Source organism: Barbus barbus, assembly GCF_936440315.1.
Source record: "Barbus barbus genome assembly, chromosome: 26".
Taxonomy (NCBI): Eukaryota; Metazoa; Chordata; class Actinopteri; order Cypriniformes; family Cyprinidae; genus Barbus; species Barbus barbus.
This window is the reverse complement of record NC_136754.1, coordinates 30,429,200-30,455,704: the sequence shown is the minus strand read 5'-3', so window position 1 is coordinate 30,455,704 and position 26,505 is coordinate 30,429,200. Positions and strand designations below refer to the sequence as shown.

Here is a 26,505-nt window from a genome sequence, read left to right as displayed (position 1 = left end):
AAACAGGCATTTTGAAAATATTACGAGAACATTCTATTGTTGTCAATGAAGCTTTGTTGAACTCAGTTCTGAGAAAGCCTGTTTTAAGAACGTTCCATAAACTGAAACAATGATTTGTCCAAACATTGACTCGACACTAAGCGTCTGCTACATGACTAAACATCAGTGATAGTTATGAGAACGTTCCCTGTTAGCTTGGAGGATTCTTCAGTGGCCAGAATCATCTGCTTTCAGTCTAATTGCTCCTCCTCTAGATGCACTGTATCCTCTTCTCTCTGTAGTGGTCGCTAACAGACGGTGGCGCAATGCTCTGCTTTCCTCTGACAGCCGCTGTTAATGAACACAGAGGGCCGTGGCGTCATCAGAGCTGCGCCGGGCTGCTGCAGAAGCGCTCGCGCACACGGTTGTGTTTATAGACGCAATAATATGCGCTGAAGACGGATGGGTTCGTGTTTTACAAAAGTATTCCAGCGACATTGTTTCTCTCGATTATTAGATCTAATAGATTACTGTCGCATATAAATTGCAATGCTTTATTGTGAAGTATATTGTTCGGTAATTATTGTAACTGCATCCACGCGTGACCGACTGATATATTTCACCTTTTATTTGCTTTCTTCGTGACGAAGAACATCTGCTTCTACTAACCTACTGTTATCTGCATACTAGTGTGAAGATGGAGTTAGTTAAAGAGGAGAGTGAAGACATGAGTGATGCAGAAACATGTGGAGAAACCGAGGAACACAGCGGTTGGTGGCATTGTTGACTCTTTATTAATAATACAATAAATAATAAAAAGCTTGGGCAGCCAACATGCCATAACAATTCTACAATTATAGTTGTTATTTTTATTGTTATTATTATTAGGGCTGTCAAGCAATTACAATTTGTAATGTGATTAATTACTTGTTCCATTTAATTAATCTAATTAATCATACATTAATTGTGGCTAGGAATTACCCCTCAAAAGATCATTTAAAGTCATTTTTGTGTTCAGTTGGAAAAGCATTGATTAGACAATACAAAAATGTAGCTTTAGAAATATTTTAATTTAACATTGCATAACTAAGTATAATAAATGTTTTTTATTGAATATTGAAATATGATTTTGAAATGATACTCTAAATATGAAACTCAATCTGCGAGTCTTAATGAGTGAGTCATTGAGTCGTTCACTCAACTGATTTGTTCCAGTGGATGATTCATTCAGAAACAAAGCAAGTCACTTGCTCACTTTTTACTATAGAAAGCTATGCTAAAAATAGTAGGGGTGTAACGATATCTCAAACCGAACCGAAAGATGGCGATACACCTCCCACGATACGAATCGCGGTACTCTCGTGGCATACCGCGGTACTCTCACGCCCCCTGCTGCCCATTGTTCAGGTTAATGGCACTTATCTAGTAATTTAAACTAATTTTTTGTGGCTTACATTTGATTAAATTGTATTAGTAACAACTAATAAAAGCTTTTTAAATTTTGTTCAATATTTTATATTCTAAAGTTACAGTTTTCCAAGTGCATGTCATTTCCTGTGACTTGGGAGAGAGCGTCACACTCGGTTGCTAGTATCTGCAGGACGGCTGCTTCTCATAGCACTGAAATGGCAGATCCTCCGGACACATTTAAGTCTCCTGTGTGGGAACACTGGTTTTCCAGTGGAGTACAGGAATGGAATTTATGTCGTAGACAAAGCACACAATCTGTCGTAACTGTTTCACCAAACTCTTATACGACAGGAAACACGTCTAATATGCAAGCGCATCTCCGGAGACATCACCCCAACATTGATATAAGCGGCACACGTAAGAAGCCTCAAAAACAGGAAACGTTTCCCACTGCCTTTAGAATGAAGCTACAAGCTGACTCCGACCGAGCTCAAACAAGTACAAAGGCAATAGGTGTTTTCATGGCGCTAGATATGCGGCCGTTTTCCGTTGAGAACGACGGATTCACACGTTTGCTAAGTGTGTTGGAGCCAAGATACCAATTACTGAGCCGACCACATTTCAGTCAGAATGTGCTGCATGATGGTGTTTATGAAAAAGAACTCAAAACTTAATTGAACATCCAAATGTTTCTTAGAGTGGACAAGCCAGTGTTTATTTTTGACTAGAGTACATTGGAGTTTATTTATTTAATTTTAGTTTACTTCAGGTAAGCTGACTGCACTAAAGAGACAAATGTTTATTTCTGACTAGTCTATATTGGAGGTATTTATATTTGTTTACTCGGGTATGCTGACTGCACTAAACATGTGAAGCCAAAGGTAATTAAGAAAAAGTTCAGTCAAGTTATTGTTGGCTCCAAAACCATCAACCGAACCGAACCGTGCCACTGGTGTATCGTTATACCCCTAAAAACTAGTAATAGTAAAATATTAGTATGCGTTTCTTAATAATCTGTGTTGTTTCCTGGACAGAACCGGCTTTACTGACGAGATGTGCATGACAATCACATGCGATTAATCGTGCAGCCCTAGTACTGCACTTAAGAATTTACATAAATACTTAATTTTTTACCAGAAGACAAAATAAGAACAATTTACCCTGATCATCCAATTAAAAAAGTTTACACCCACTGGAAACAACACGGATTATTAAGATTCAAGGGTGTGTAAACTTTTGAATGAGGTCGTTTTATAAATTCAGTTATTACGTTGTCTTGTGGAGTATATGTAGACATCTGTTATGTGAAATAGCTTATTTAGGACAGTATTAAATAAACAATAACATGCAATTTTCATGATCCCTCTTATTTTGTTAAAATTATTAACATTTTGCATATTCTGCAAGGGGCATGTAAATTTATGAGCACAACTGTATCTCATATGATCTGATGGACATTTTCAGTATACCAAATATCACTCTATTTGAGATGTTTTATTTCTGCCCTGTCTTATTTATTGTACTCTTATTGTACTGTACATTTTAGACCTGACAGAAGAGAAAGATGAAAGTCAAGAACAGAATGAGGTGAAGGAGAAGCACCAGAACCAGGAATCTCATGATTTAGTAAGCGGGGAAAAGTCTTCTACTTCCTCAGACACTGGAAAGAACGTTTCACAAAAAAGAGCGGACGCTAAAGGCTCGTTCTCCTGCTCTCAGTGTGGAAAGAGTTTCACTCGTAAAGGACACCTGGAGGTTCACATGGTGATCCACACAGGTGAGAGGCCATACACCTGTCCTCAGTGCGCCAAGAGCTTCACCTGCAAAGGAAGCCTCAAGGATCACTTCAGGATTCACACCGGAGAGAGACCTTTCACCTGTCCTCAGTGCGAAAAGAGCTTCACAAACTCTGGAGGATTGAAGAGGCATGTACGGAGTCACACCGGAGAGAGGCCTTTCACTTGCCGCCAATGCTCAAAGAGCTTCCCGAGTTCAGGAGAGCTGAAGAGACACATACGGATCCACTCGCGAGAAAGGCCTTACACCTGCCCTCAGTGCGGAAAGAGCTACAAACAGAAGGAAGTTCTTAGGGAACACGCCAAAATCCACTCCGGAGAGAAGCCTTTCACATGCATGCTGTGCAGGAAGAGCTTCACACAACAGAGCACACTCAAAGTTCACATGAAAGTGCATTCTGGAGAGAAGTTACACCAGTGTCCTGAATGCGGCAGGAGGTTTTCAGAGGCCTGCAATCTCAAAACTCACCTGCTCTCTCACACCGGAGAAAGACCCTTTCACTGTCAGCGCTGCGACAAGAAGTTTTTTTTGGCCGTGCATTTGAAGACGCACATGAGGATTCACGAAGACGAGCGGCGGTACGTGTGTTCATTCTGCGGGAAGAGCTTTCTGTGGCTCAATGGGTTTAAAGACCATCAGAAAATACATACTGGTGAGAAACCCTACGTGTGTTTGGACTGTGGGAAGACCTTCGCTAGAGCCGCCGAACTGAAAGTGCATGAACGGATCCACACCGGAGAAAAACCCTACAAGTGTTCACACTGTGAGAAGAGCTTTACTCAGTCATCAGGACTGAAAGTGCATGAGAGAGTTCACACCGGAGAGAAACCGTACCTCTGTCCTTCATGCGGGAAGACTTTCAGCCGATATGGGAGTTTGGGAAAACATTTAAAAAAGGCTTGTCCAAAGCTGAAAAAGTGAGCAAAAAAGAGCAAAACTTTTGGATTTTTACCCAAACAAAAGAGCATATGTGTCCCTGGAGCACAAAAGCAGTCATGAGTAACACAGGTATATCTGTAGCAATAGACAACAATACATTGTATGGATCAAAATTATACATTTCTCTTTTATGACAAAAATCATTAGGATATTAAGATCATGTTCCATGAAGATATTTAGTAAATGTCCTACCGTAAATATATCAAAACTTCATTTTTGATTAGTAATATGCATTGCTAAGAACTTCATTTGAACAACTTTAAAGGAGATTTTCTCAATATTTAGATTTTTTTGCTCCCTCAGATTCCAGATTTTCTAATAGTTGTATCTCAGACAAATATTGTCCTATCATAACAAACCATACATCAATGGAAAGATTATTTATTCAGCTTTCAGATTTCAAAGAATTGACTCTCATGACTGGTTTTATGCTCCAGAGTCACATTTAGGATATTTAAGGGAGGTTGAAATATCAGTATTAGCGCTCAAGTCCTCCTGGGAAGTTCGTACTTATGAGTCAAGTCTTAATTACCACGTCAGGTGCATTCAAGTCACTTTGATCAGAACAAGATGATGATTAAACTTTTCTAAATAATTTATTTTAACTCTACTAGGGGTGTCCCAACTAAGGATTTTCATTGTTGAATCAGAATTGTTGAATCTTGCCGATAGTCGACTGATAGTTGAATCATATGTTTGGGGGCAAAATACATTACCAGGAGTCAAGTAGTCAGACATTCATAAATACTGAGGTTAACACACAGGGAAAATGTGTATCGGACGCCTCGCAGGTGCAAATGGGGTAAATGTTCTATGTTTGGATTAATAGATAGTTAACATTGGCCGGCTGCATATAATATTGTTCAGAGCTGATGAAACTGATTTACACTAAATAACACCAAATATCCACTCATAAGATGAAATCAACAAATGCAAGAAGTATTCGATGAATCCATGTGCTGTAATGAGATTTTCATTGAGGAAATGAAAGAATATCCTGCTAATTTATACGACTTTGAAGCATAGCCTACTGCCACATAAACCTCCATGCGATCAGCTAAACATGAGCTGCTGTGAAAACTGCTCAAACACAGTTAGTTTTATCCAGCCCTGGTTACAGAATTAAATACTGAGGAGGATGCTGTAGAAAGTGTGCTCTAGCTTCAATGCGCATACATTTGCACATATATTTTTGTCCCATCCATATTGCTCTTTCGAGTGTGAATATGCAGATGTCATTCCTGAAACGTTGCAGCGTGTACCATTAATACAGATGCTGCAGATCTATAGTCTTTGGCTGCTCCATTGCATCCTACATGTTTCTTCACTGACACCTCCCCAACTCGAGGAAATGTGGAGTTTTCCACTCGTAATAACGACTTTGTGGAGGCATTTATGTGCGTTTAACTCGTAAATACGGTCTATCCCACATGACTTGAATGCACCGATACAGTATTCACATTTCTTTGCATGTGGTAGCATTTATCAAACTATACAAACATCAGTGTATTTGCCTTTCTAAAGTCTTTAAAATGTAATTTTGTTAATTATAGCTCTTCAGTACTGAAAATGATTTCTCTGTTTTTATTGCAAAAATCAATCAATCTTGAATGTGTGCTAGTTTATGCTAGTTTATCATGTAAATAAATCATTTAATGGACTGATAAACGCATCAGCTGTGTAGTTTTAGTGGTTCTGACCATGTATAAAATGATCAGCAAACTAAAGTAGCATGCAGTGACTTCTTCAGTGAGCACAAAGAGCTGATCTGATTCTAATGAACAGTTTTTGTAACATTGTATCTCTTAGAGCTATACTGTAATACTGTTGATTCCTGCTTTGATGGAAACAGTGAGTGTTGTGGTTTATGTATGCTGAACCTGGTTTATAGCAACATTACAAACTGTGCCTTTAAATTCCTCCTCACTCCATTAGATGGAGCTTCAAGCCTGAAACTGAACGAGAAACCCGGACATAAAAACCTCTTTTGTTTTGTCCTGTGTTTGCAGAGCCTGATCATTCTCACTGTTATTGTCGTATTCACAGTCATCAGGATCCTGCCTGTTCCAATCATGCCCTCAATTACTCTTTTGCATTCATTTGCCTGTCCTGTCAGGCTTTAGTGGCTTGTGTTTCTGAATGCTGCCTGCCTTCAACCTTTGCTCTTAATCGTTTGTGTTAAAATATCTGACAGTCCCTTTATTAAAATGAAGAATATGAATTCCAAACGTGTCTGTAAGCCTGATCTGTTGCAAACCAAGCCTGGGTTTGTAGGATTATTTAATCATGTGGGGACTTATTTCTGATTTTTGGTGTCTAGGCCTAGATGCACATTGATTTGAGTCTTAAATGTTTTGTGTTTAGATTTGGCATTCTTCAATGCATCTGATCATATGGTTTAAATGTATGTTAACAACAATGTATTGACTTTGATGCACTAATTTCTTATTACAAATCAGAAATATTTCTAGGGCTGGAAGAAATACTTTGCTTAGCCCTACAAACAAACAATAAATAAATAAACAACAAATATGTAAAAAAATATATATACCATGGCCAACTGCACATTCTGCATATTTAACTATAACTTCAATATTCTAGATTTATTTATTTGTTTTAAAAGTTTAATTTGTTTATGATGCATCTGATCATATTTACAAACAAACAAACAAACAATAAAATAAGCAACATCAAATACGTAAAAATATTTCATGGCCAATGGAACATTCTACACCAATAACTATAACTTCAATATTCTACATTTATTTGTGTATTTATTCATTTCTTTGCAAAAATATTTTTTTGTAAGTTGAACTTGTTTTATAATAAACAACATGAAACGCTAAAAAAAAGGCGCAACGGTCAAAGACGTCCCTAATGTTCTAGACAAACGCTTTAGTTATGTATTACAGATGAGCAAACTACACAAATAAGCATTTCAGATGAAAACACGTCAGATAGACGTCGATGTTTAGAGGCGGACTTTTATTTTGCTCTCAGACGCCGTACGTGCTGCGTCACGCGGCTCGGGCTAGTTCACGGAAGGAGGAGTGATTGGTGTTGAAGGAGCGCTTCTGCATTGGTCGACTATAAAACTGCACGAAACTTTTGACGTGTTTTAAAGATGCACACGATATTAAAGATTGTTCTGAGGTAGCAATGTGAATGAATGCTGGTTACTGAATGTAGTATTTTGCAGGTTTATGTCAAGCGCTAATAACGTTAGACGGTTTCTCGCCGAAACTGATGTTAATTTCTGAGTAAAGCGAATCCACAGGAAAACATGACAATATTGATCAGTGATGTATTCATAAATCATAACCGTGACAGAGTCTGGTTTCCACACAAGCAGGAGAAACAGTGGAGATAGACTGTGTTGAAGAAGATGGAGTTAGTTAAAGAGGAGAGTGGAGGCAGTGATGGAGTGAAAGAGCAGGAAACGGAGGAACACAGAGGTGGGTGTCATCTTTAATATACACTGACACACAGACAGAGGAAAGACATGAGTTTGCTGGCCGCTCAGGTTGTGGTTTGCTCTCTTGACAGATAGGAACAAAAGATAGGAACTGTTAAAAACATGGTTAAATAAAACAGTGTGATAGAAACATATTATGCTCCATATCTGATGGCATTAACATGAATATGGCATAATTTAAAGAAACAATTCTGTCATCATTTACTCACCACAAGTTTGCTTTTATTTATTTATTTTGTAAAAATATATATGTTTTTAAATCCTGGTAAACAAACAGTTGCTAATCCCTATTGATTTCCGTATGAAATGTATGGAGGTCAATGGGGACCAGCATATATTTGATTACCCACGATCTATATGGCATAATTTAAAGGGACAGTTCACCCAAAAATGAAAATTCTGTCATTTACTCACCCACAAGTTGTTCCACGTCGGTGTGTTTATTTCTTTTGTTTAAAATGAAAGACGAGTGTTAAAAAAGGTTGGTAACCAAACAGTTGCTGGTCCACATTGACTTCTATATGAAAGATATTAAAAAAAAACAATAAAAGTAGTATGGAAAACAATATGGAAAAGCAACTATTTGGTTTACGACATTCTACAAAATATCTTTTAAGCACATTAAATGATTAAAAACAAATATTTAGTCTTTGACAGTCCATTCATTGATTTTGTGTTTATTTTAGACCTGGTGGAAGTGAAGGAGGAAAGTGAAGAACTGAATGAAGCGGAGGAGAAACAGCAGAATCAGGAGCCTCAATGTTTCATAAGTGGAGAAAAATCTTTCAGTTGCTCTCAGAGTGAAAATAATTCCTCTCCAGAAACAACTGAGCCTAATAATTCTTTCATGTGTCCTCAGTGTGGAAAGAGCTTCACGTGTAAAAGAGATCTTAAGAGGCACATAAGAATTCACACTGGAGAGAAACCGTTTCCGTGCTCTCAGTGCGGAAAGAGCTTCGCAAATTCAGGAGATCTGAAGAGACACTTGAGAATCCACTCCGGAGAGAAGCCTTTCTCCTGCCCTCAGTGCAGAAAGAGCTTCACGCAGAAGGAAGGTCTGAAGGAACACATGAAAATCCACTCCGGAGAGAAACCTTTTGCGTGCATGCTGTGCGGGAAGAGTTTCACTCATCAAAACAGCTTAAAAAGACACATGAAAGTGCATTCTGGAGAGAAGTTACACCAGTGTCCTGAATGCGGCAGGAGGTTTTCAGAGGCCTGCAATCTCAAAACTCACCTGCTCTCTCACACCGGAGAAAGACCCTTTCACTGTCAGCGCTGCGACAAGAAGTTTTTCTTGGCCGTGCATTTGAAGACGCACATGAGGATTCACGAAGACGAGCGGCGGTACGTGTGTTCATTCTGCGGGAAGAGCTTTCTGTGGCTCAATGGGTTTAAAGACCATCAGAAAATACATACTGGTGAGAAACCCTACGTGTGTTTGGACTGTGGAAGTACTTTCACTAGAGCCGGTGAACTGAAAGTGCATGAACGGATCCACACGGGAGAAAAACCCTACAAGTGTTCACACTGTGAGAAGAGCTTCACAGTTTCAGGAGCCCTTAAAGTACATGAGAGAGTTCACACCGGAGAGAAACCGTACCTCTGTCCTTCATGCGGGAAGACTTTCAGCCGATATGGGAATCTAGGGAAGCATTTAAAAAAGGTTTGTCCAAAGCTGAGACAGTGAGGAGGTTCATCTCCAGGAATAGGCTTGTCCATGTGAACTGAACGCAGACGGGAGAGTTATATGACTTGCCAATCAACTAACATGATCATTATAAAAGTATTTAAAAAAACAAAATACATTTACATACAAACCCGAGAATCGGAATATCATCTATTTTACAATCTAGGAATAGTTCACCCCAAAATGAAAATGTCAGAGTCCAAACAGCTGATAAAAACATCCACACCACTCCAGTCCATCAGTTAACATCTGGAGAAGACAAAAGCTGAAACACATCCATCAAGGTGTTTTTAACTCAAATACAAGTCCATAATCCATAATCACGCGTCCTCCAGTCTCCTGTTGTCTCTCGCATCAAAATCCAGCTGCATATTTGTTTGTAGCTGTTTTCGCTAATAATCATTTTGCACTAACTACCAAGAGCTGCTCGCATTAAATTGAAGGCATTGATGGTTTCCTGCAGAACAAACACTGGCTCTGCAAACATTTCCAGGGCTCCAGACAAAAACAATCAACTAAAGAGCCATTGGCTCCTATAAGAAACTATTATTAACAAATTATAATTTTTTTAGGTGCCACAGAATAAATGTGCTTTATTTTTTTACACTTTACCATTTCAGTCATACTGTCATGTGTTTATGTCTTTCAGCATTTTAATCTATCTTGTAGATGTCCTGGGAACTAAAGGTTCACTTTTCCAACTTCAGAACTATATACAGTCACAAAGAATTGTTTATTACACAGAATCTGTGCCAATATCATGGACCATCATGTCAGCATCATTTAGCCATTGAGTATAGTTTGGGCTCCTCTTCAAAGCATCTTATAAATGTTGTTATTTGTCTTTCACACATCCAGCCTGTTTTACTTCATAAGTAATATGCAATTTTATAGGAGGTCTTGAATTTTATCTTTAGCTCCTCGCATTCTCTTATCATGTAGACAACAGGTTAAGTAAAAATATGAATATGCAAAATAGCGCATATATTTAGCAGAATGCTCCTCTTTATAGTTATTTTTCTAGCTGACTGATGAGCTTATGAAAGTTGAACGGTTATTCTGAGGTAAATGATTCTTACGTGGCATTGTTTACAAGCTTTACACGTTTTCTGCAGCTTGAAACGCTGAGACATTTCAGTAAGCTGTACTGTAGGCTCTCTTATAAAATAGCCTGCCTTCTGATGTTCATTCATGTTTATTTTGTACTGTAGTGGTAAAGAGAAAGATATGAGGGGTTCGCTAAAGCAATCGTTCACGCCACATTAAAGAGCGCCAAAAGAGCGGTTTATTGTTTGAACTTCGTCATGAATTCCGTTCTAAAGCTGATATTTGTTTATTAAAAGGTAATGGCACAAAGCTTATTGCGATTACTGGACGGCAAGTATGCTACAAATAATAACAGAATTAACAGAACACAGCACATAGACTAAATTTCTTGATACCAGAAGCCATAGTATCGATTATAAACGAGAATTGTTAACGATATTGCCAATATCCACAGAGCTGACAGCTTTACTTGTTGTAGTTTGTTCAAGTTGTGCATGAAATAGACTCTGATTTTCTGCACTTTTAATTCGCACGTCTCCGTCACTTTCAGTCTCTGATGCTGGAGCTGTGTTTAGCAGGTGTGCCGTCAGCGCTGTGGTTCGGCAGAGATCAGGACTGTGTTTCCTCTAAAACTTTGATGCGCATTGTCTCCATTTATTCTGTCAACATAACAAAAGATGTGATCGTAAAACAATCAAGAAAAAAGCCGCTACTTGCACATTTTCATATCTAATGTAAATTTATGTAGTCACCAGTGGCGACCTCAGCAAAAAAGCCAAAAGATTGGCATCGTGAAGCAATCGAGGTGATTTCTGTGATCGTGGCTCCTAATCGGTGATCCTGTGTCGTACAGTGAGACAGGTTCAAAGACGGCCGTTGTCACGGTCTTGCGACCAAAGATAGCCTACGATACAGCAGGATCATCGCAGTGTGATTGCTGCTATAATCCACGTTTACTGACCAACCAATGAAAATGCGACTTGAAATCAACATGACATGGCGCTAAAACATAAAGCTGCATAAAAAGCTCTTGTGCCTTCCTCTTTCGCCGCTTCCAATTTTTTTCAGCACACATAAAAAATACAACTGCTGAAGTGTGATTTATCATGCTCTTTTTTATTTATTTTACTACTAGCGCATGCTGATGTTTTATTCTTCTATAGGAATGTGCATTGTAGCGTACGAGTCGATAGGTGTCATCTTCTTACAGTCTACACACACATCGCAGGCAAGGTTATTAGATGCATGTCGAATAATGTGACATGCAGTGATCTTATAAGATTACTTAAATTGTGCAGTGTGTTTCGGGCTTTAGTCACGGTTTGGAGCCCTGCATTATTCTCAATTCATTACTTCAGATTAATGTGCCTCTAGAAGCTTGCGTTCTGAACGATGCATTATTGTTCATCCCAAAGAGACACAAAATCACTTTCACAGACTTTTACATTAAATGTTCCCTCCTGGTGGAATGACCTGCCCAACTCAATCCGAGCAGCTTAGTCCTTATAGCCATCTTCAAGAGACGTCTCACACTAGCACTTTATTCTATTTCTATTTTACCTACTTTTCTTGTTATTTATTATAAAAACTTGACCTTCTACCACTATCACTCTGTATTCTAATAGTTTTCTCTTGATTTATGATATATTAAAGACCCTCTAACACTAGCATTCTCTATTCTTTTTCTATTCTACATACTCTTGCAACTTGTACTGTGTTAAGAGTAACTGAGACTTGGCACAGCACTTATGATTTATTGCTCTTTTGTTGGTTTGATTGCTTCTATTTTCCTCATTTGTAAATCGCTTTTGGATAAAAGCATGCTAAATGATTAAATATAATGTAAATTGTGCTTACCCTGTACTTTTTCTCTCCTGATTCAGACTAGATGACTTTATTACTGGAGGAAGTGTTATTATGGATTATGGACTTGTATTTTAGTTAAAAACGTCTTGATGGATGTGTTTCAGCTTTTGTCTTCTCCAGATGTTAACTGATGGACTGGACTGGTGTGGATAACTGATGAAGAAACAAACTCACAGTAATCTTGGATGGCCTGAGGATGAGCACATTTTCAGTGAATTTCCATTTTTAGCTGAACTATTCCTTTGAAAAAATGAAATAAAACCCATTCATTGGCCCTCATGAAGTGTCATGTGACTGCTTGATGCTTCGCCATAATAGTGATGAGTAGAGACACTTCTAAATGTAATGTGTGACGGTTTTAAAAGTTTAGCCAGCTGAGGTTACGTATAACACGGATGCGGAGTTATCTTGTATTATAACACATCTGCGCACTCTATATGCTAAATAAAACCAGACTCTGTGGAGTGTGTCGTGATACAGGACTGTGTTTTGCCCAAAGACTGACACTGAAGAAGCGGATTTAAAACATCAACAGAGGAAAACCAAAGTGTGTCTGTAGTACTTTTATCATTATTCATGCTACAATAAACCAAAGTCAAGGATGGAAATTGCTCACCTTTCATATTGTCTTACCTAATTACAATACAGATGTTATTTCTATAGGACATTTAAAACAAGTGCCGTTGACCAAAGTGCTTTCCAGCATTATTACATACAGTCACACAAACACAATTAGACATTAAAAACTGATCACTAATCAATTCTAAACGCTTGACTAAAAAGCATCCACAGACGGGGAAGATTTAATATGCATTGGAGAAGGGTTTCATAATCGAGGAACCACTGAGAAAGCCCTATCAAGCCCTTCACATGAAGAATCATCTGCTATGGGAATCATTTTATAATAACTTTATTTCATGTTTGTGGAGTATTGTTACATTACTTCTCAACAGATTGTTAGTTTCACAGTTTTTTAAATGTTATGATAAATTATACATACACCTGTCTTGGAGAGAAGTGGTTTTATTTTGCAGATGATGCTTCTCTTGCCTCACTTTTAGAAATAAAGGTGCTTCACGATGCCATAGAACAGGGGTTCTCAAAGTCTACATTCAAAGGTCCAAATCTGAATTTTCATCAGTGTCAAAGGTCCGGAACAATTGGTTATTACAAAACGTGTTTTTAATAAACATACAAATAAACACTAATTAAAAAAAAAAAAGGTTCCCTTTGCATTCAAAATACTTTAATAACAAGTGCAAAAGTGGCAAAACAATTAATTTAAGTGTCAGCAGTAGAAGTCGACCTATAATGTTTTTTCTCTGGCCAATGCCGATATTTAGAAATCAGGGCAGCCTATGGCTGATATATGATGCTGATTTTTTGGGCTGATTTTCTCTTTTTTTCCCTTTATATCAAAAGAGAGTTTGCGTAAATGGTTATTGCAGGGCACAAGATAGTAAGAGTAGTAGTAGTAGCCTAATTCATAGTAATAATACATGGCTCAAAACTTAAGCACCTTCTCAAAACAGTTCTGAAGCATGCTTTTTTGTTTCTGTTTGCTGACAGACACCAGTGTTTCCCGCAGACTAGCAAATGCAAGTTGATTCTCTGCCAGCAGGAGGCGCTGTTGGAGCGTGATATAGCTGTTTCCCCGGTAACGACTGTAATCAAATAAGCGCTACTTTATCAGCCATTACAGGAAAGACCAAATGAAAACTGACATCAAAGCTTTTCTGAAGAAAACGGACGGTTCTTTTAAAAGATACATTCATATAAAAACACCCGCGCAGCATTTTATTCAACGAAGTATAAGCCTTTTGGAAAATCTATTTGTAGCGGTCAGTTTTGATATTGTGGCAAGCCGCCACAAATAAATGTATACACTGGGCACTGCTATAAGACAAATTGCCATAATATAAGTGATAGCAAAACAAAACAAAAAATAAAAATATTAGCGGTGAAATGTCGCCCGATTACGTCAAACGTCATACGCATACGTAGAACATCTACCTGCATGGGGCGGCAGTGATTGATCTTAAAACACTCAAATACAGCAGAAATAATGCCTTTCAGTAATGATCCACTTTGATGAAGATAAATTACCGGACAAAGTATTCTGAGGGTCATTAGCTACTCCGTCAGAATTGAGTTCCACCGTGCATGGTCCCAATGCCTCTGATTGACTTTCAAATACAAATAGAAATAAATGAAAAGGAGAAGAGCATTCCTATAAATATAGTAGTTCAACGGTATATAAATCAAGCATATTATTCTCAGTTGCAGATATATATACGGATGGGTCGAAGGATCAGGAAGGACAGCAGCAGCAGTATATATTCCTGCATTTAAAATAAAAATAGCCAAAATATATCAGATCATATGTCTGTTTACTACAGAATTAATAGCAATTATATTATCATTACAGTGGATTGAAGAAATACAACCAAATAATACAGTAATGTGTACAGATTCAGTGTCAGTACTGGCAAGTCTAGTGAGTGGAATATCTGCAGCACGCCAAGATTTAATATGAAGTATTGCAGAACTTGTATAGAATTAGACCGTTAGGGATAATGGTCTACTTCCTGTGGGTACCGGCTCATATTGGGGTGGAAGTGGACTGCTTGGCTAACATGGCTCTGAAGCATTCATATAGAGAAATATATATAGCAATTAGCAAATCTGAGATCAAGAATAATTTCAGTTGAAGTAAGAAAGATATGGGATAGTGCAGCAAACGGAAGGCATCTTTACCAGATACAGGGGTGAAGAGAGAATAAGATCTGGGAGTAAGAAGAAAGATAACGAGATTGAGGATTGGACTTTCAGCTTTAAATTTCAATTTACACCAAATAGGGAAGCATGAAACTGGCAGATGTGATAAATGTGGGAATCCAGAAACAGTAAAGCACATTCTTCTAGAATGTGATGCGTATGAAAGAGAAAGAAATCAACTTAATTATAAATTAGGTTTGATGGGATATGATGAAGTATCACTCAAGATATTACTAGGGAATAGACAAATACAATCAAATATTAAAAAAGTGTTTAATTGTCTACAAAAAAGGAAATTTGGAAAGAATATAATAGTGTACATATATAGTATTTGTATTTATTTATTTAAACACGTATATATCCTTCCCTCCAGGTCAGTAGGTGGCGGTAATGCACCTTTAAGTTGGTTTGCCAAAAAACATCAGAAGAAGAAGAAGCCGTGTTTGCCATCTTACGCTAACGTCAGTCCGTCGCTCAACAGCACACTTTAGAGTCAAAATCAGGAGATATTACCTACAAATATACATCGACTGGATTAAAAGGACCTACATTAGTGCTAACTATTAATATACGAGTCAACATGCGGCGAATATTACAGTAATCGGACCGCGATGAAGACTCGTTTACAAACAGACCAAAACAACTCCAGCTTCTTCATCATCTTCATCTTCATCACATTCTGCTGCAAAGATGGACTTTATTAAAGAGGAGAGTGAAGAAATGCGGATTCCCGAGGCTTGCAGGGTGAAAGATGAGCAAACAGAGGAATCAAGAGGTTTGCTTGCTGTGAAATAACCAGAGGAAATATGTTTTCATGACTGTATTTCTGTGTTTAAGTAGATGCCAGTGTTGATGGTAATACTGTTTGAATGACAGAACTGCTGTTGAAGAAGTATTCTGGTTTGAGAGCATGTTAAGCAGTGTTCACTCCTCAAACACGATCCCATTTCCTTTGTTTCGATCAAAACATTTCTTTATTGACTCGCTCGCTCGTGCTACATAATTCAAGCCAGAAAAGGACGCAAAGGCACCATAACTAGTGTTCTGACAGCATACAGGTACACAACCGAAGTGTAGTTTAATTAACGACAATCTCGAGCCATGCGCGTTCGTGAGAGCAGCAGATTCCGCGGACGCGCGCATGAGAAGCAGCATTTTGAGAAAGCAGGATTAATAAACTCAGAAACAAATGCATGTAATTAATCTGAGCTCAGTGAACCTTCCTGCTCAATCAACACAATCCGTGGTGTGACGTTGATTACCTAAAAATTAGGGTGAACAATCTGAATTTTATAGCAGAAAAATATAAAACAACTTCCATTAATTATTCTGTATTATTATAGCTTTGGCTCTATGTAAGCCATAACTTTTCCATTATTTAAGGAGTTATAGCTGCATTGTCATGTCATGGCCGCAAAATTAGATATAACTACATAGAAAAAGTTTGTAAGCCATTTTTCCCCATGCATTGTTTTAAATATACACTATATTGCCATAAGTATTGGCACCTCCTTCTAATGAACAGGTTTGACTGCTTTAGTAATTTCTATGAGTACAAATCTTAATGTTTAAGCATATAATGATATTCTAGGGAATTGTGTGCTTCTAATTTTATAGAAACAGTTTGAACAGAACCCTTTTCTATTCTAACATGACAGTGTCTCTGTGTATAAGACATGGTTCAGAAAGACATGATTGATTGAGTCAGTGTGGAAGAACTTGACTGGTCTGCAGAAAGCAGCTGAACACCTCTGGTGTGACTTTATATGCAGACCTTGAGCCAAAAACTCTTCACCAAACACCAGTGACTTGTACAGACACTATATGGACTCAAGTATTGGGGCACTCCATTCTTTAAAACAGAATAAGTCCAAAACTTTCAAAATTGTGGCAACAGAGATTGAAACATAATTCATGTATTTAAAAATTGTATTTCCATCTGTTGCAACCGTTTTGGACATGTCTAAAATGACTGTACCCTTATGTACAAGTCATTGGTGTTTGGTGATGAGTTCTTGGCTAAAGAACGGAGATGATGTTTTATTAATATTTTGGGTGGGATTGACTATGTTGTTCCAAATAATGTAGAATGCTGTTTGAAAACATTCAATGGGTTATAATGAACTGAAGACAGAAATCTTTCATATGTGCTGCATGGACAGGTTATTTTTCCAAAAATAAACAATTTAAAACAAACAAAACAGTTCAAGTTGCATTTTAATATGCAGCCTTTTTGGAGATGACTTTAACAATTCTCTCATCCATTGAACTTGTAAGTCCATGTATAGTTTCCAGCAGTATTTCATTTGAGGATGCCAGTATTGCCTCCCAGAGCTGTTGTTTGGAGGTATACTGCCACCCACCCTCATAGATCTTCATTTAAAGGATGTTCCACAGGCTCTCAATAGGACTGAGGTCAGTGGCCACACCATACATTTATTTACATTTAGTCATTTGGCAGAAGCTTTTATCCAAAGCGACTTACAATTGAGGAATACACAAAGCGATTCATCTTGAAGAGGCAGTCAGACAGAGGAAGTGCTCGTAACACCAAGTCTCAGTCATTGTTCAAATAAGTACAAGCTAGTAAGGGAGGGAGAGAAAGATAGAGGGAAAGATTAAGGTTTTTTTTTTGAGTTTAGGATGAAGTCAAGTACTGCCGAAAGAGATGAGTTTTCAGTTGTTGCTTGAAGGTTGCCAGGGATCCGGCGTTCCGGATAGGGGTGGGAAGATTATTCCACCAGCCAGGAATGGTGAACGAGAATGTTCTGGAGAGTGATTTTGAGCCTCTCTGTGATGGTACCACAAGGCGTCGCTCACTAGCAGATCTCAAACTTCTGGAGGGGATGTAGGTTTGTAATAGTGAGCGGAAGTAGGAGGGTGCAGAGCCTGTGGTTAATTTTTTTTTCTCTTTTTATGCCCATAGCAATCAAGGAATCAATGGTGTTTTTTGCAGCATGGGATGGTGCATTATCCTGCATGAAAATCATTTTATTTTGGAAGGCACGATTATTATTTCTATTAGGGCTGCAACAACTAATCGATAAAATCGATTATTATCGATTATGAAAATCATCGACAACGATTCTCATGATCGATTAATCGGGTCTGCCCACAGTGCACGTCCAACTTCAGCTGGTTAGTCAAATTACGGCACTGAATAATGCATTTCTATGGACAAAATGCATCTAAAAATAGTGGAGGAAACAGAATGAGATTCTGCCGGAGAAGCACGTGATCCAAGCTGCCCAAAACATGATAATTCTTTATTTTAAGCTTTAAGTTAATGCATAAGAGTAATGGCTTGCCCTGTCAGGCGCTTTGACAGATGCGTGTGCGTCCTCAGCGCAAAAACGTTCAGTTTACGGTCATATCCTTATCTATAAATGCCACAAATTCACGCGAGCATTTCCATTTTTGCATAAAGGTCCGTCCTGACAGTCTGTGTTAAGTTTAAAATACCGAATGAGCGCCGGCGCGGCGGGCGGACAGAACACAGTAGAGAGGGAGACAATTAATAGGCTTTTCAGCGCAAACATATCCATTGTGCTGAATTATCTGTTGTTGAAAGTTAATTTAAGGTTTAAAATAAATTAAAATATTTTATGAGAGTAGGAACTTTAAAGGGATAACAGCGTGTAATTGTCTGTCTGAATATAAACATGAGACGCTCCATAACGGCCTTTTACAGGATAAAGAAATGACGAGGTGACTGTGATCAAAGTAGTTCCTGCAGAACATTACTCTTACCTGTTGGTTAACACTGAGTTTGTGTTTTTATTCCTCTTTATTATTATCTTTATTATTTTAATTTTTAATAGAGGTTTAAACTATATTCAATTTTTACAATGCTTAACAAATTTATGTAAGTTTAACAATGTGTTTATGTAAGGTTTGTGCCACTGCTGCTCTAAAGTAACAGTATTGGTGATAACCAAAATCATTTTTCGGCTTTCTGTACTGGTTAGTACTCCAATATGTGTAAGCTCTTTAGTAACAGTAGTAGGCTATTTTTAATGCTATAATATCATTATTGCTGTTATCTATGAAAGAAAACCAGAGCACTTATTTTTTCTTGTATTTTTTATTTGAGTATTTATTTTTCGCGATACCCAATTGCAGTCAAAAAGTACATAAACAATACCAGCAAGAATGCAAGCTGTTATGAGGCCATTTTTTATTATTATGTCTAATAAATGACAATAACATTTTTTAATTTAAACAAATTTTTGACAAATTTCTAAAATATGTTTTCTCTTTATTATGCTAAGTGGTCTAATAAATTAAGCACTGTATGTTTTCATAGCATTCAGTTGTCACGTTTGTTTGAAGGACATTGGGCAGAATGTGGAATAGTGTTTTTTTTGGTCAATATTTTTTTAATCCGATTAATCGAAAGAATAATCGGCCAACTAATCGATTATCAAAATAATCGTTAGATGCAGCCCTAATTTCTATACCATTGCAGAAAATGATCTGCTATGAACTCCACATATCTTGCAAAGGTCATTTTGACCCCCCCCTAAAGGGCACCTACCATCTCACTTCCCAAAATTCCAGCCCAAATCATCACTCCACCTTTTCTTGCTGACGTCTCAGTCTTGTTGGAACAGGGTGGCCATTCACCAGCCGTCCAGAACTCCGTCCATCTGGACCATCAAGTGTAGCACGGCATTTGTTACTGAATAAAACTGTTTGAAAATTAGTCTATGTAATTCTGAGCCCACTGCAAATGTCTCTCTTTGTGAGTTTTGGTTAGGGGTAGGACTGGGCGATATGACAATATTATCGTATATTGACGATGTCTTTTAAGTATCGCGATGTCGATGTCAACAGTCAGGTGAAAGACGATTATTGAGTTTATAGAGAAAAAAAAGACAAATGATAGACCTAGTAAATTGCAAAAAAAAAAAAAAAAGTGACATGGCCCCATAGTCACTATACAGCAAGAATGAAATAATTTAGTAGGAGGGTTGGGAATCGAAAAGCTGTTCCAATTTTTGAAATCGGATCAGATGGAAGGTCAGGAACCGAATTACTTGTTATAAAATTAAATTTTGACTCTGCTTCTCGATCCAGTGCGAACACTGGACCCAGCTCTCTTTCTCACATTCTTACACATTCGAATGGACAAATACACACAGAATTATATCAAAATATCCCGTAAATACAATCGGTTATGTCTTAAGTGAACGTGAAGAGTAGAGAGAGAATACAAGGGTGTATGGACATGCATTGACAGCAGCCGCTGCCGCCAGTCATTAATGTTCATCAAAGAACAAAAGAAAACACAATCCCTGGCTGATCTTGACTGAAGCACTTTTGTAGCCTCAGTTTATATTTTCTTTGCCTGTTTTTCGGCGCTGACTACCATAATGGCAACGTGCATCCGTGTATGCGATTCTGGAGATGCGTTCCAATCCTATTTATCCTTATTTAGAGTATAGACCTCTGAACTAGGCTACCAGAAAAGAAAAAACCTCAACGTTTTTGCTCAGAATTAGTTTTTAATCCCTGCATGATTTTAGTCATACATGATAAATATCAAATAGCCCATGTTATCGCTAGACTACAAGTTTAAAAACAACGCAACGATTGTTTTATTCAAGGAAATTAAACTGACCGTCATGAAATGTCTACACGGGCGATAATGCCAAAAAGAAAGAGAAACTTCGGAAAATAGGCATATTTTATTCAAGATATTAAATGAATGAATGAGGCATTCATTAATGACATCAACATGCATTTATCATTCTTACAATCAGCGCCAGAATGTCCAGCTTCACCATGATGAACTTAAAATTGGGTTCTATTATTTAGAATATGTTTTCATAAGTTTGTCTGACAGAAACCTTTCTTAATAAGCCATTATCTGATCAAATTCTTCTGTGCTGTGAATCTCTCACAAATCTTTTGACACTTCGATGATCTCTTTTCAGTTTTCGTGAGATATCGATCTTTTTCATGCCTTTTGCAAGACACTGCACTATTTCCCAGTTTTCATATTCAGAAAGATCTCTCTTCCTCCCCGTATCGCATGAGAATTGTGACTTGCTTAAAAATGTGGAACAACTTCTTTAAGTAGGTTTCTGTTTAACTAAGATCACCTGGCAAACTAATGAACTAACCTGTCTATGATTGATATCAGTTATCTGAAAACATGAAAAATAAAACACACTTTCTTTGGAAAACAATTATTTTAATGAAATCATACAGATATGTTATGTGTAGGGCTGTATACCTTGGAGAACCTGGCGATACGATACATACCTCGATACACAGGTCACGATTCGATACGTACCTCGATACAGAGCTGTCTCGATACGATTTGATACAATGTGACACGATTCGATACGATTCAATAAAAATACATGGGCCAGAGCCAATTAGTTAATGCTGAACACATTTAGTCAACAAACAGAACTCTGCATTTTTCTTCAATTTATTGAAGACAAAATTGCATTATAACAAAGTGCATTTTGCTTAAATATTTGCAACTTTAAGTGCTCTGATTAATTGAACACAAATTGTATTAATCTGGAAATTACCACAAGTCAACATTTAACTTTCCAAGGGTACAGTCTGAGCTCACACAAGCACAAAATCTTCTTCTTATTATTCTTAACTTCTTATTAAATCTTCTTATAATTCTTTTTTGTGACACCATGTACTGCCATAACATATTTCACTATGAAATCACTTAAATGCTACATCTTGCTTTAACATTTTCCATGAGTTTTTTTAAACTCGCGGGTGCCGCTGCGCCCCCTAACGGCTGGGCGGAGTATCGATACTAAGGGCTAGAATATCGATACTGTATCTTTTTTTATTATATCGGTATATATCTAAGAATCCATATTTTGAGCACACCCCTAGTTATGTGCATAATAATTTGGAACACAGTGTAAAAATGACATAAAAGGTGTCACTTTTATTTTAAAGGGGTCATGAACCGTCTTTGTTTTTATGTTTTACTGTTCTCTGAGGTCCACTTATGTTATCAAGATTTTTACATCAAAAAACATCATAATTTAGAAGCAATAGGCTGTTTTCTGTGCTGTTTTTAAGCCCCCTCATCAGAACGCTCTGCTTGAATAGGCGTGGAGGATTGTAGAATTGGAAGTAAACGGCCACTGCTATGATTCCTCACACAAATCAGTGCTGTGATTTGGGTCAAAACGCATAACTCAATAGATATCAAACGATCTGTAATAACAGACAAAGCAACACTGATCACGTAATGAACAGTTACTCACATTACTGTCGGATCCAATATAGTCAGCACAGCATCATCTTTTAGTTGTTCAAAATTTTGCCTCGTTTGTAAAGGAGTCTGCGTTTGCCTCTCTTGTAAACACTACATGCACGAATCAGTGGGCGGGGCTAAATAATCAGCAGTGCAGAATCAGTGGGCGGGGCTAAATAATCAGCAGTGCAGAATCAGTGGGCGGGGCTAAATAATCAGCAGTGTAGAATCAGTGGGCGGGGCTAAAGAGGCATCGATGTAGAATCAGCATTGATCATCTTCTGCGGAGACCATCCACACTATTACATCAGAGTCTTACATTCCACAAGCTGTTGTTTTGGCAGACTGGCTTCAATTTAAGCTGTTTTTAGACTAACAACAAAGTTTTGAGTTCTCAAACTTACAGGATGTTTTATAGTGCAATAAGCTCATGTCAACACATCAAGGGAATTTTGGTTTTCTTAAAAATAATTGTAAAAAAATTTGTATTTTGACGGTCTTAAAGCATTTTAAAAATGTAATTTCTTTATAAGAAGTAGGGCTTATGTATATGTATATGTGTGTGTATATATATATATACATATATACATACACTTTTTTTTTTTTTTTTTTTTTTTTTTTTTTTTTACTTTATGCATTGCTTTCCGGATCAATGCAGAGGTGCAAATTTTATTTCCATTACCTTGACAATCGTCAGTCTGTGATTTTAATAATTTTTTTTACCATGTTTACTTCAGGTCTGATGCAAGTGAAAGAGGAAAGTGAAGAGGAGAGCGAGGATGAGAGTGAAGAGGAGAGCGAAGACGATAATCATCAGCTGGAGGATCCTCAGCTTGTCCTCAGCAGACAGAAGATCTTGAGCTGCTCAGAGTCCGGGAAGGGCTTGTCTCATAAGAGAGCTCAGAAAACAGCCGGTTTTTTCTTCACCTGCCTCGAATGCAAAGAGAGCTTCGAGTCCAAAGAGCACCTGATGGACCACTTCAGGGTGCACTCTGGAGAAAGCTGCACGGAGACCGAAACCAACCTGATGCAGAAAGCGGCTCCGAGAGAGAATTGCAAACTGCCCTTCACCTGCTTTCAGTGTCAGAAGAGTTTTGCATGTAAAGAGCACCTGATGGATCACTACAGGATTCACACCGTGGACAGACCGTTCCCGTGTGATCAGTGCGACAAGAGCTTCATTCACAAACAGAGCCTTAAGAATCACCTTAGAGTTCACACTGGCCTGAGACCGTACGTTTGCCAGCAGTGCGGCAAGAGCTACATCCACAAAGACAATCTCACCGATCACATACGGATCCACACCGGAGAGAAGCCGTTTGGGTGTGATCAATGCGGAAAGAGCTTCACGCACAAAGGAAGCCTCCTGCATCACACGAAGATCCACACCGGACTCAAGCCCTTCACCTGCCGCCAATGCGGACGCCACTTCACGCATAAAGGAAACCTGAAGATCCACATACGCATTCACTCCGGAGAAAGACCCTTCACCTGCCCTCAGTGCGGCAAGAGCTTCATATATCACGGGAACCTGGTGGGTCACATGAAGAAGCACTCAGGAGAGAAGTTATACCACTGCACTCAGTGCGGGAAGAGCTTCATCGAGGCCCGGCATCTGCAGAAACACGTGAAAACACACGCCACCGAACGGCCCTTCATTTGCTCGCAGTGCGGACGCGGCTTCTTATGGCACCACAACTTCAAAGAGCACCAGAAGATCCACACCGGAGAGAAGCCGCATGTGTGCTTCGACTGCGGCAAAGCCTTCACCAGACTCATTTACCTCAAGCGGCACCAGAGGATTCACACCGGAGAGAAGCCGTACAAGTGCGCTCGCTGCGGGATGTGCTTCACCGTCTCCGACTCGCTCAAAGCACACGAGCGAGTGCACACCGGAGAGAAACCCTACGAGTGCCCGCTGTGTGGGAAGTGCTTCGGACGGCTGAGTACGCTGCTCACTCATAAGAAGAAGCACTGTCCCAAGCTGACGAAGTGAATGTCACTATTCTTGCAGGGATGCTTTTAGAAATGATGTTTAAATAACATTATATCTGCATTAATATCCTATAAGGAGGAGTTCATTAAAAATTGAAAATCCAAGATCAGGATGAGTTTGTTTGTTCATCAGGTTTGTAGAAATGTGTCTCTGCATCAGTGTCTCAGCAATGGATGCTCTGCAGTGAATGGGTGCCGTCAGAATGAGAGTCTGATAAAAACATCACAATAATCCACACCACTCCAGTCCATCAGTTAACATCTGGAGAAGACTAAAGCTCATCCATTGCTGAGACACTGATGCAGAGACACATTTCTCCAAACCTGATGAAGAAACAAACTCATGCTGATCTCTGATGATCCTGAGAGTACGGTTTCAGCACATTGTCATTTTTGGATGAACTATTCCTTCAACAGTTTTTATTTACTTAATCATGTTTGTTGTAAGGTGATGCATGACAAAAAAAGCAAGTGTTGGAAGCTTTAATTAGTGAGTTTCCAAAAAACTGAGACCTTTCTTCCAAACTTTTAGACATTCTTCTGTTGAACACAAACACAAAAGATGTTTATCAGAATGTCCAGAGTGTTTTTTATGAACAGACCCGGGGCTGTGAAGCTCCAAACGAGAACCACACAAACACTGTAAAGCTAGTCCAGTGTTAAGAACAGAAATATAAGTCATTATTTCTCTGCTGTGACTCTCAAATCTCTCAGCTCATCTCTGTCCTTCAGAATATGGCTTGTTTGGCATCAGAGAAGTCATTGGTTCTCACGTGCATCATTAATAATGGCACCGCTGGTGTTTTTTAAACAGAATGAATGATTTCTGTTCCTCTAATCAACTCCTTCAGCGCGAGTGAGAATCTGTCTTCACTGAAATAAGGTCATTACAGGCGCACTGGTGTTCATACGGTCTACTTGGACGGCAAACATCAGTCAAGCCCCGTGTGTTTATGATTGAATAGAGTACATTAATTACATCATTTAGTTCTCTCATAACCAAGGCCGCAAATGTGTAGCGTGCAAACTGTACATGATGAAATTGACAAATAAAAAAGGATCTGTCAAGTGTGACCTGCCTCATTTTATGAATTATTATATTCATGAAGTATTTGGTTCGTAGTTCAGAAGTTCATGATCTACAGTGCATTTATTCCCATAATGAAAAATAGTGACGGAGACTTTAAAACTCCGGGAAAACTCTAGGTTTATTGACTTCTATGTGTGTGACACTATTGTAAAGATGTTTATTAAAGAGGAGCGTGATGCAGAAAGACAGAGGAAGAACCTGAGGAACACAGTTTGGTGATTATTCTTCATCACTTCTGACTGTTTAGTTAACATTAAAGTTTCAAAGCATCGAATGGTTCAGCACATTTAGTGACTGGAAATAATCACAGCTCAGGGCTTTTACCTGTTCCTGTATCGTATTATATTAACTTATTGTATTCATAAACACATTCCGTTGTAGCACAGATAGTTACTGTATATTTCACTGTTAAATTGTGTCCCTGCATCTTTAATAAGCAGATTTAGACCTGATGGAAGTGAAAGAGGAAAGTCCAGATCAGATTAAAGCTGCAGTCAAATTATGAGATAATTATTCCCTCAAAAATATATATCAATGAGGAAATTCATCTGCATCTATTATTATAGGCTACATAACTATTATTATAATTATTATTTAAAATTATTAATCCCTGGTTCAAAAATAAGGGTGTGAAAACAACAACAACAGAAACTGCTGATGGGGTCAGATGACCTTGTTTTCCATTTGAATTACTTTTAATTTTCTGACCCCATTGACAGATCATTTTATTATTCTTTTAAGCTGAAAATCAATTATTATTCCAGAAAACAAGACTTATCTTGTCATTTTATTTCTTAATTAAACATATCTTGTTTTAAGAATGTTTAGATATTTTTACTGGAAACAATATTAGTGTTAAATGTTTAAAGTGGAGTAGTCTGGTGTTCACATCCAGCTAAAATCTACAAATCTGATTTTATACACACAAAGCGTATTAAATGCAAGTGTCTACTTTTATGATTTAAATAACTTTTATGAAAATAAAATGTCAAAATAAGGGGAAAATAAAGTTCCATGATCATGCAGCATAACAGATATATTTATGTTCAAACAAAACAAATTATTCTACAATATAAAAAATGATCATACTAAATTGGATTATATTTAAATGATTAAAAGCGTTTTGTTGACAAATGAGTAAAACATAGAGGTTTGAAGGATCGAGGAAAAGATTGCTAAAGATTTAAGATGAC

At 38.0% G+C, this 26,505-nt stretch overlaps 3 protein-coding genes across 8 annotated transcripts; all 3 read left to right on the top strand.

Moving 5' to 3' along the window:
• The first annotated feature begins 369 nt into the window (after positions 1-369).
• On the top strand, positions 370-6,350 carry LOC306846196 (uncharacterized protein). 3 transcript variants are annotated; one of them, XM_079379353.1, is made up of 3 exons: positions 370-445; positions 670-749; positions 2,936-6,350. In XM_079379353.1, the coding sequence occupies exons 2-3, from the start codon at positions 677-679 to the stop codon at positions 4,105-4,107; spliced, it is 1,245 nt and encodes a 414-aa protein (XP_079235479.1). In that variant the 5' UTR covers positions 370-445; positions 670-676; the 3' UTR covers positions 4,108-6,350. The 3 variants fall into 3 exon arrangements, with proteins under 3 accessions (XP_079235479.1, XP_079235478.1, XP_079235477.1); XM_079379352.1 differs by having other exon boundaries at positions 373-462; XM_079379351.1 differs by having other exon boundaries at positions 391-555.
• A 789-nt stretch (positions 6,351-7,139) lies between these two features.
• Positions 7,140-12,481, top strand: LOC306846202 (uncharacterized protein). Of its 4 annotated transcripts, none has more exons than XM_079379365.1 (4): positions 7,140-7,278; positions 7,478-7,580; positions 8,287-9,266; positions 12,308-12,481. In XM_079379365.1, exons 2-4 carry the CDS (start codon positions 7,511-7,513, stop codon positions 12,332-12,334), a joined length of 1,077 nt encoding a protein of 358 aa, XP_079235491.1. In that variant the 5' UTR covers positions 7,140-7,278; positions 7,478-7,510; the 3' UTR covers positions 12,335-12,481. The 4 variants fall into 4 exon arrangements, with proteins under 4 accessions (XP_079235491.1, XP_079235490.1, XP_079235489.1 ...); XM_079379364.1 differs by having other exon boundaries at positions 12,324-12,478; XM_079379363.1 differs by having other exon boundaries at positions 7,146-7,278; positions 7,475-7,580; positions 12,324-12,478.
• Positions 12,482-15,404: 2,923 nt separating this feature from the next.
• LOC306846194 (uncharacterized protein) lies at positions 15,405-25,295 on the top strand. The gene is made up of 3 exons (XM_079379349.1): positions 15,405-15,756; positions 22,965-24,367; positions 24,529-25,295. Exons 1-2 carry the CDS (start codon positions 15,672-15,674, stop codon positions 24,221-24,223), a joined length of 1,344 nt encoding a protein of 447 aa, XP_079235475.1. The 5' UTR covers positions 15,405-15,671; the 3' UTR covers positions 24,224-24,367; positions 24,529-25,295.
• The last annotated feature ends 1,210 nt before the right edge of the window (positions 25,296-26,505 follow it).